Consider the following 10,807-nt stretch of genomic DNA (forward strand, 5'->3'; position numbering starts at 1 on the left):
AGGTTAACGTATATTCTTCGGTATTTCGTGCTAATACCGAGAAGTCTTACTATTATAATTTGTCTAATATTGAGTTCCTCAATATTATTATAACCACAATATTTCTTGCTCCATAATATTTACGTGCCGGAATATTATCATCTGGGTAATATTCTGCCGATGATAATGTTTACCGCTCTTAACGTTATTGTAGCCAGTATATTATCTGTTGGTGCCGCACTAGTCCGGGGTCCGTAACACTAGCTTCCAGGGTGAGTCCGTAGTATTGATGCTGTTCGGATCACGGAGACTTATTATCGCGACCTCTAGCGAACGTCCATGCACCTCGATGACTCATACACTAAATTCCTACAAAGTATGTCTGGCTCAGTGGCGACGAGAGTCAGTCTCTGGCCAATGAAATCTCTCAGCCAGTGTTCCACTCATGGACCGTTGAAACAATTGCGGTTCAATAAACTGGGCGCCTCAGTCTGCTGCCCACAGTATTTTCTGGAGCGCTTCTGCCACAGCTGCTGGGCTTTATTTTTATGGATGAATATATTTGCCGAATTCATGGTCAGCTGACACAAATGAGGTGGTGGTGAATGAGGAAATGTCGACTCCCGTGTCACAGCAGGATACGAAGCGAGGGAGGAAAGCCAAACAGCATGATCAAGATGCCTCTTAATAGCTACCTCAGTTTGCCTGTATTCATTAATACGGACTTTACTCAAGTGATCAGAATCTCTTAGTTACCATAAGCAGCTGGCTGTTGGCCTGTGCGGCCAGCGAGCCCGCTCTGCCGCCAGTTGGCGGGCCGTGAGCTGCGCTGGACCATGGTTCCACTGATCATGCTCCGATTGGGTTTGTGAGATATGGCCCACAGCACGGCGATCCTCGTCGGTGGATCCCGGTGCCTAACCCATTATCCGCTGCGCTTAGGCCAGTATCCTTGGAGCAAGTCTCTTTTGAAAACCTCGTTAGACCACGGGCACATTAAAGCTCTCTAAAAAATAGTTGTTACCCTAGGAACACTAACACTTCCTCTCAAGAGCTGCCCATACAATCCCACGAGAGAAAACGGTTATAGAAGCATGCGTTCCCTCCCAGGTGTTACAGGACGAATAAGCTGTTCCAACCTAAGCGTGCCTATTGAACAAGAAAAAATAGATAATTGACAGAAATCTTTTGTGGTAGAGGCTTGGCATAGATGCCTTAGCTAGAGTATCCTATGGTGTAGGGCTGCTTGTCAGTCAGTCCCATAACACGAGGTGACTTGCAATGGCATCACCTATCCACTTCATGCAACATATAAAGTCATGAAATCAGAGCTATATGGTCAGAGAACTCCAAGTCCACCGTGGTTGCTGTAAATTGGATATACATTTCTTAGTTCCTGTCAATAATTTCAAATATTCTTTGATTTTATCATCACAGCTCCGTAATAATCCTCACGGTGGTATCTCAATGCCGTACTTCTCATAATCGAAGTGCTCCAAACTCGGTATACTTTCGGCCCAGCCGTCATCCAGCTCCCCGAGTTGCCACTCGTCTCCGATCTCGATTATGCCAATCCTCCCAGCCAGGACTTCTTTATGCCTTGCTTGGTACTCGACCGCAACATCTGGATGCGGTACCCAAATAACTCTCATCCCAGCTCGTCTTCCGGCCTCCACTCCGATCACGCTGTCTTCGAACACTAAACATTCATGGGGCAAGATGGGCTTTGCGCCACAGGCCGCTGCCGTCAAATTCAATGATTGCAGCGCCACGAAATATATATCTGGTGCTGGCTTTCCTCGCCCCTGCCGCACCCGCGGATCATCACCCAGGACCCGCCTGTCAGGCCGGAAGTAGTCAAGCAAGCGTTTCGTTTCCAGCCTTGAGGTCTTCAGTTCGTAGCTGCGGCTTTTGGTACTGGATGCTAATGCCAGCCCGATTCTGCTCCCCGAAGAAGCACTGCGTGCCTGGCTGAGGGTCGACAGAATCTTCTCCGCCCCAGGAAGCGGCTTGCATGTCGGAAAATGTCGTCGCATGTTTTCAGCCGACTCACGAGCGAATTCTTTGCGGGAGATAGGCAAATTGGCCCAATTGTGGAACGTGTCGCCGTTTGTCGAGTCTGGGATACCCATGAGCTGGGCTCGAATCGACTGGTCAAAGGGAGGCCTCTCATATTTCTCGAGAAGTTGATTTGTGGATAAAGTTATTATGTCTTCGGAGTTGATGAGAAGCCCATCCATGTCGAAAATGCAGGCGCGGATGGCCGAGAAACTGATCACTCTTTCGTTAGTGTACTACCCCTACGCCGACGGCCAAAACACGCTCCGCTGAAGGCCATCCACAGGTGTCTCTGGGGGTTGGTACACACTCGGTCTCACGGATAGCCATGGGGACTGATTTAAGTCAACTTGGTACGACTTGATAGCACAGTGAGCGAAATAAGGGAAGAACTTAGTTGGTATTCGGGGCCAGACGTTCAACTTGGGAGTTGATTTGCGGGGTTGGTTTCCGCTTCCATGCCTTGATCCGGTCTAGCTTGGCCGTGTCCCGTGGCGCCTTAATTATAGGCACCTAAAACCCCATAGGCTCTTGGAGAGCTATAATTGTAGTACATATACTGCGTATTTTATATTGACATTATATAGATAACGGTGAAGGCGTCTGGCGGCAAGTAAAGTATTGAATACCACTGAAGTGCTGGAGATAATGTTTATCTCCCGCGGACTAGGACAAACGAGAACTCAGCCATGATATTATCAATTGCATACTCTTTGCAGACAAAAAGGAGAAGGGGGCCAATCAACGAGCCCAAAAAGCAACAATCTCGTCAAAGTCTTCCATCGCCAAGCTCTTCACATCTCGATCCTCCCCGGTAATTTCCTTCCTCAAGCGACAGGCAACCCTAAGGCTGATGGAAGCTTTTTGGATTTTACCCGTTGTTTCGAAAATTTTGCCCTTAAGAAATGTACTGCGAGCGATCTCATTTTTGTGTGCAGTCGGATCAACAGACCAAATGTCCAACGCCCCGTTGATCATAGAACTAATAAAAGTTAGAGACATTTTCAGCAATTTCAATTTGAATTATTACACCTACATCGCCTCTTCGCTCCGGCCCAAGCGGGAAAAGTGCTCGGCAATCTTATGGGCGACACTCGCAGTATAGAAATCTTTTTCGCCAACCGTCGCGCGCATGTGGTCCCACGCCCTGTAGTGGAATTCAAAGCTTTTATCCCATTGGCTTTGTGCAGCACGGAGATTACCGAGTACATAAAGAATCAGTCCAGTCCGGACAGATTCTCGATCATTCTTGCCTAGAACTTTCTCTCTACCGGCCAAGCTGTCCAGTAGGAGCGTGTTGCACTCTTCAAGCTTGCCCTGCGCGAGAAGAGCCCAACTCAGATTGGCCTCACCTGCCCGGGGAATGTAGTTTCCGAGGGCTTTGCGGATCCGCAGCGCTTCTTTGAGGTCGGCTTCGCCTTCTTTGTACCGTCCATCCTGAGTGCGTGAGATCCCTCGTTCTGCGTAGGCGAGGTAGAATCTCTCATCCGCAGTTCCCAGCTCCTTGCAGATATTGGAAACCAAATCAAAGGAAAGTTCCTTATAGATACGGCTTCCATTGAAATCGTTCGTATCCATCGCAATAGATCCTAAGCAGAAGTAGATATCTGCAAGCAGTGAATCTCGATCTGGGTGTACTGACGACTCACAAATACCGCGAGCAGTCTCGAAGAAGCCGTCGAAATGCTTTGTTCGTCCCCGCTCTTTTTGGTACCTGGTAATATTAGACAATATGGCAAAGAAAATCTCTCGGTTTTGTACACACACCATGCAGCCTCAGTCAGTAATTTTGCAAAAAGCAAACTGGTGGCCTCTGAGGGATTTGAAATCGCTGACCAGAGCTGATGTATTCTTAGAACGTGGGGGTAAATCGCTGCACAAACGGGCCATCTTCCAACGCTCAATCTACCGCCGGCTGATCTGGGTTGGGGTAACTGTGGCTCTTTTGATGGCTTCGGCATAGCCGATGGCCACCCCGTCCAAAGGATCCGCACAACTTGGTCGCACATGAACCGTTTCTTTGTAGCGTCCATTGTTGCCAAGATTACATCTTGCACAATGCGGTGGACTGATAGTTGCTGGTTTTGCTTATCCCTTTGTACCAGAGATGACTGCAAAAGATCGGTTCGGGCCTCAATATAAATACTCCTCTTGAATTGTGCCCCCTCCGAGATCAATTTCACAGATGCCTCCATCAATAAATCTTCTCCAATGAGGTCGGGATCAAGAAATGAAATCAGCCCCAGCAACTGTCTAGACTGAGGCTTCAGCTTTCCAAATGCCCAGACAGTAGATAGAGTGTGGCTATATGTAACTAAATTTGTATCGAACTTGGTCTCGTAAAGACTAGCGTGTTCTTCATGATCCGTATAAAGCTCGAAGAACTCAGACAAGGTGAGATCCTGTCGACGGATGATCCCCGCCATCTGGGAGATAGCTAGAGGGAATCCACCAAGCGCATTGGAGATTTTTCTGGCTGTATCATCTTCAGGCTCATTGAAATTGGCAGTGAGATGGTTTAAGAGAGTTAGGCTGTCATGTTGAGAAAGTGGGCCGAGATCCAAGCCCGAAGGCCTTCTTGTAAACATGCCTTTGGCCAATGGATCGCGGCTGGTGACTAGAATTGATCCACTTCCTTGAGGCCAGTAGTCTGCCAACAACATTGGGTCATCTGCGTTATCAAATATAAGAAGCCAGTTTGCTTCTGATCTAGCGCTGCCAGGTTGAACAAGCTCATCCGACTCTGAGAGATGTTTTCGTGGGTTAGAGAGCCATCCCTTCACAATTTCTCTGCTGACAACTTGGCTCTTGCAGTCGGACGAGTCCTCAAGTCCCAGTGCTACTGAAATTTGTTGATAATGATGGTCAAGTTTCGCGATCTCATCCGCACCAACCCAGAATACTGCATCAAAGGAAGTTTTGTGGCGCCGGGAGAACTCGCGAGCGATTTCTGTCTTTCCGATTCCCCCAAGCCCACAAAGTGCAAATTGTCGTAGACCGGTACCCGATGCTGTTACTACAGTCTTCGAAGGTAAGAGCTCGGCCGCAAGTCGTTCCAAGATATCTTCGCGGCCGCAGAAGTCCGCGTTTGCCGTATGCGTATTGAGAAGGAAACATGGTAGATGAAGTGATTTTCGAATCTCAGGGTTGGGTGGTGTATGATGTACGAACTCAAACCCCGAAAGAGATGTTCCCTCTGTTGCTCCGTTTGAAGGCCCTTCAGTTGCTTTGTTTGACGGGTATTCGGTAAGTTCCAATTGCTCCGCTAATCGATATCAGTACTGTGTCGTGGCAAAACATGGAATTTCAGCTCACCTTTAAGTGGCGATTCGCTCATTGTGGGCGAGTAGGCGCTCATCGTCGCGTATTGGTATTCCTCTGAGACCATTAGTACCTATCTGTAGCTTTCCGATAACTTGAGAGCTTACGGTCCTCCAGTCGAAGTGCCACAAGACGCTTGGCGTCATTCAAAGTCTCGTGAATAAACGAGTTGAACTCTGTCAAGCCTTCGCCACCAACGCTCTTAGTGAAAAAACATGTATCGTGGTGATTGAGGTTGAGGCCAATGACTGTTTCCATTGGGGAATGAGTCGAGCAAGCTTCGCGGTTGACTAACTAGAGCCTAGGTTAGCGTTCATGGTCCATTCAAAAGCTCGATACTAACTTGTTGGTATTTTTGAAGCAACGTAGTTGAGCTGTTTTTTGATTCTCTCAGCTCATAGACGGATAGTATAGGAGTACGGAGCGAAATTCCCTCGAATCTATCTGCCAGGTCGAGTAATATTGCGCCCTCCTGCTCAATATGGGCGTTTGGCATCCTCAAGCTTTTACCGGTTGTTGCCTCCAAGACGTCTCGAAACCGTAGCAAGGTAGTGGCCCTATCGCCATATCGATGCGGAGTGCTTAGGAATATCACGCCAGCAATTGCATTGACAATTGATCCATATCGAGAAAACTGTTTGTTAGCAACGCACAAAGCCTGCTTGACTACAATACCACCTAAGCTGTGGCAGACTATCAGGAATGGCTTGTTGGTTGCCTAGAGGCACTACATCAGCAGGAACGCCGACAACTCGCAGACAACGAATTCGAACGAGTTCACTGACCAGATCTGAGTCCAACTGTGATCGCATGTCCCTTAAATGCTCAAGAAAGTCATAACCAAGCATCAGAAACGATTCCCATGACGGCTTGGTGACCCCAAATGGCGAGCCATATTCGTAGACAAGGATGCGTGGCCCCAATAGGGAGCCCGGTAGGGTGGCGAGCCATTCCTTGTTAGCAAATGGCCAGTTCTCCGGCGAGGTAGTTCCGACGCAGGAACGAGAACAAGACTACGCCGGAGGGTAAGTGGAAGAGCAGATGTGAGCTGGCGGTCGGCTTTTCTTACTCAACGCCATCCTGCGATGCGTCAACAGGATTCCGTAGTACCCGAAGATGGCCGGTAGTCGCAAAGCCTGCCCCTGTGGCCATGACTGCCGCTTACCGAACAGCGGGATGTTCCAGGATGAGAAAATAATCGGACTGTGATTGAGAAGTTGCCAGTAGAAGAATGATGAGCTTTGGAGATGCGGGGTAGGCTCCCGCGCACACATGTGTGTGCGCGTCTTCCCTTGGATTTATTATTATGCCCAAGTAATACCTGGAGGCGAACCGATGATAAGTAACTAACAACATCACCCCCTACATGTTCTTATTAAATTTACCGAATGAAATCGGTTTCAGCTGGCCTTAATTACACATGACATCCCTTTGGAGTGCCGGGGTTGGTTAGTCACAAGCTGATAGGGAATTCGCTCCTCCAAGCATTTATGGTGCCACGTCCCGCCTTAGGCGCCGTCGTCCGGGTTAGAACATGTGAAAAGACTCGTATCATCGTCATGTTAATCCTGACTAATAGTGACTACGAAGTTGGGACGTCCTCGTCCCCGTAGCCATATCAGATCGGATGAGAACGTGGCCCATACTGGGTCTATAGAGGGTGTTCATTTTGTCATCTTCAGCCATTCAACTTGGGATGATATTATTCTCCACATCTTTTCGTCTTTGGTCGGCCATTCAAGGTCACGTGTCCAGAATTGGCCAGGCTTTAAAACTATACATTGCTACGAATAGTACTACGCCGATGCTGTGATATTGTTGAGAGGTTGATCTCCACCTTGCCATTATAAACACCAAAAAAGCTTCAGACGATATGAGTTGAATCTTTCTCGCTCCTCCCAACCGTCATATCACGGCCAAAAACACGACAACGTTTCCAACACATTACCCAACAACGCCTTAAAACCTCAAAATCCCAAAGATAGAAGATGTATGCAAATAAAGTGATTGGGACACACAAAACAAAAAACCACCAGAATTCCACCGCATTCTGGCCAAGGAGATCCACGTTCATACCAAACAGGCTGGAGCTAAAGTTCAGAGGAATAAAGAGCGTTGCAAGAAGTGTTAGCTTCTTCAGTCGTTCAGACTGCTCAATGGCTTTACGAGATTCCTCTATCGTAGCTTTGTTCATTGCCAGAGTTATTCCACGAGTGCACATTTTTGATAAGTCGATGCAACGAACATGGAGTTGTTCGTAGTCGTCCACGATACTTTCCGGTGTAAAGGCACTGTCGGAGCCATAGGATCCAATGTTTCTGATCATCTCGGTCTCTGAGACCTGCCGGTGTAGGCCCAGCTGCACAGCACTTTTGGGGATTTGGCTTTCTACCTTAACCCCATTCATACCTTGACCGCCTCGCTCAGCTAACCTGCAGAGCGCACGCATACTATCTTTCAGCTGCTGGGTGTGCCGGTCGAGAATATTGGAAAAGTATTGAAGTGTTCCCAACGCATCAGCTGGTGCTTCTTGGACTATGGTGTCTATCTTGGTTTGAATTTTGGACTCCATAAGATTTAAAAACTGAACTTCAGAGAAGGCCGCATGCGCAAACAATGGAATGCACATTGAGAGTGGATCTTGAGACGCGCGACGTGTCAAGTTGACGAGCGCAATCAATGAATCGTATTGTAAGGGAAGAACGAAAGTGCTTTGCTGAACTTGTGCGGAAGCATTGGCATCTGGATCTAGGCGGTTGGTGGTCTTCCGAAATGCCATCTTGGGATGATGCTGGAGGACAGGCAGTGATGTAGCCTTGGACTCGATGTGACCTGTCCATGGCCCTGGGGGAGATTTTTCTAGGGGCCTACCTTGGTCCATCCAGGCAATGGCTACATTCACGTATTAGTGATATCTTATGTTGTGTAGGAGTCTCTTACCAGCCCAGCCTGTATCGGTTTTCATGATACAGAGTGATATCCATTGTTCAATCACAGAAAAACGCGAACAAACAGTGGAGTACTCGCGCACCACGGAGTCTCCGCAGCAGACTCTAGTAGACCCAAGCTGTTTCTTGTACGCCACAAGCTCAGTGGATTGGGATGACCGCTGTGATTGGATGTCCTGTCCACCGAAATCATCGCGATGGAGAATAGTGCTCACACAAAGTCGAAATATGTTATTTGAGGAACTGGCAAGTGATGGAGAGCTATATGAATGTCTGTCGATGCTGGCGGAAAGAAAATCCATATGGCGCCTGAAGAATTCTGGATCAATATTGTATTTGCTCCCTATGATCGACACCCACAATGGCGATAGGAAGCCTCGAAGAAAAACTATTTGCCCGGAGCCCTCTGCTGGAATACATGTCGCAGCGGAAAACTCTTCATGCTGCAGTTGACCATAATGCTGCACACTCCAATTCTTTTCCCTGTTGTTGTAAACCACAACTAAATCGTGAGGCTGTTCGGACCTGGAAGCGAAAACGCTAGACATCTCTTTACGTTTCGGCGAGTTGAGAAGACTGCGGTCTTGCAGCATCCATTCCCCAATGTCGACATAGTTGTTTCCGGAAGGCATATATATTCGAATATCTTCTTGAGAGCGAGATAATGGCTCGGGTATAATTTTCGGGTGTAACTGTCAAACGAAGAGTTATTCAAGCAGAAAGGATGGAGCAGATGATAGGAAAACTTACCTGCGGGTTTTCTGCGCTCCATGCTGTATCATGTGCCACTAGAAGACTAATAGCATACCTGGTAGTGTACTGAATTCAACACTCTGATGGATTGAGCAGAGGCGTTGGGCGATACGTTATTTAAAGTATAGAAGCGAAACTTCGTACCATAGCCACCCTACCAAACATCCCAGCGCTAACATGTCATTTTCTATTGATCCATTTTTCTGGCAAAGTGGGTCCTTCGACGGGATGTGGGGAGCCCCACGCACCTCCAACCCTCAACGGTGACATGTAGACCATAATATGTCAATACTTCCTCTTTCCGCGGATGACGCGACCAAGGAACCAGATCGTCTGTAGCGTTACTCATTTCAGGCTGTTTTAGATTTCAGCAGACAAAGTAAAAAAGTGAGTAAATCACGGACGTGTAAACAAGCGAACAGAGATTGGAATTCTATGAAAACATACGAAAGCAAGTAGTACCTGTCGCGCTGCCGCTTTCTTTAGCGCTTTTGTTCTGGCTATTTTGTTCCACATGTCCTGAAACGAAAGGGACCGGGAAATAAGGCCAGCGCATTATGACTAGTGAAAAATGACAGGATGAGAGTGGCCATATCTGTACACTAGGCAAGCTGTACCATATCGTGGGTAGATCATTATTTGTAGCAAATAATCTTGGTTCGTTGGTGACGCGGGGAATGAATTTGACCCTAGTGTCGGTCGAATCACCCAAGCACCATAATGAAAAATCCATTGAATCTGGCAACTAGTTCGGATCAATCATTTTCTCATACCTACGGTTGTGGGGGCTTCAGGTAATATTGCTGTTCCAGAAAGTGATTGTAGTCATATACAATTCAATGGACGTTCAAAGCACTATGGTATATGCGTGAGTCGCATGCGAAACCTGCATTGCGGGGTTGTATACTAGTTACCAAACATCTACAAGAGATCAAATAAAGATATACACACCAAGTAACAGTATATAATATATTAATATAGTACATACAGACTATATAGTATATTGTAAACCAATATAGTATACAAGAATCAAGAATATATAAGAATACTTGTTTATATACTTAGTTTAATTCTTTCCAATCAATTTCAATTATTACTACAGAGTTATCTTTACTAGTAAGCCAGCTCAACTGATTTATATTCTCTAACAATTGAGTATACATACTCAACTAGCCTGGTCTTCTTTGTCACAGAATTGATAACGACCATGCAAGGTGGTTGTACAGTATACCCTGTCCCAGATGCATGGACATTTTGGTGGCCGAACGGCGCCTTCGGTATCTATGTCGGTCACCTTTCTAATGACGTACAGTGGCCCCCCCTCCTGAGGATTGATTATTGTATACAGAGAACTTTAGAGACCCTTGGCTATAAATTAGCACTGTAGTCAATAAGAGGGAAAATCAAGAATCAGTTTCCTGTCGATAGACTATCTACTGTTGTTTTGCCTACGTATCCTTACCTAGTTGACAGGTCTTCTACCCTGATTAGTAGATAACTCTGACATTCTTATCTTAGACTATTCGTTATTAGAGTTGGTCGGGTTCCCCGCTTAACCCGGCCCGAATCTACCCTAACCCAGCTCCGGGTCGGGAATAGATTCAAGATCTAGTCTCGACTCCGGATTTCGGGTTCTAGAGTCAAAATCTATCCTGATTTAGAAAAAATCTGTCTAATCCAGAAAATAATTATATAGTCTAAAAATCTAGATTTTTCTAGAATTTTTTATATTACTATATAGATTTAGA

At 46.7% G+C, this 10,807-nt stretch overlaps 3 protein-coding genes across 3 annotated transcripts; all 3 read right to left on the bottom strand.

Moving 5' to 3' along the window:
* Positions 1–1,430: 1,430 nt before the first annotated feature.
* On the bottom strand, positions 1,431–2,219 carry ABOM_012173 (putative HAD superfamily hydrolase; the record flags this gene model as incomplete). Its single annotated transcript, XM_022539301.1, has 1 exon — positions 1,431–2,219. One exon carries the CDS (start codon positions 2,217–2,219, stop codon positions 1,431–1,433), a length of 789 nt encoding a protein of 262 aa, XP_022382919.1.
* Positions 2,220–2,778: 559 nt separating this feature from the next.
* ABOM_012174 (tetratricopeptide repeat domain-containing protein) lies at positions 2,779–6,510 on the bottom strand (the record flags this gene model as incomplete). The annotated part of the gene is made up of 8 exons (XM_022539302.1): positions 2,779–3,019; positions 3,074–3,751; positions 3,805–5,302; positions 5,353–5,415; positions 5,466–5,652; positions 5,702–6,076; positions 6,144–6,371; positions 6,433–6,510. The coding sequence occupies 8 exons, from the start codon at positions 6,508–6,510 to the stop codon at positions 2,779–2,781; spliced, it is 3,348 nt and encodes a 1,115-aa protein (XP_022382917.1).
* Positions 6,511–7,222: 712 nt separating this feature from the next.
* ABOM_012175 (uncharacterized protein) lies at positions 7,223–8,938 on the bottom strand (the record flags this gene model as incomplete). The annotated part of the gene is made up of 2 exons (XM_022539303.1): positions 7,223–8,250; positions 8,299–8,938. 2 exons carry the CDS (start codon positions 8,936–8,938, stop codon positions 7,223–7,225), a joined length of 1,668 nt encoding a protein of 555 aa, XP_022382918.1.
* Positions 8,939–10,807: the final 1,869 nt, after the last annotated feature.

This window comes from Aspergillus bombycis, assembly GCF_001792695.1.
Source record: "Aspergillus bombycis strain NRRL26010 chromosome Unknown contig00248, whole genome shotgun sequence".
NCBI classification, from domain to species: Eukaryota; Fungi; Ascomycota; class Eurotiomycetes; order Eurotiales; family Aspergillaceae; genus Aspergillus; species Aspergillus bombycis.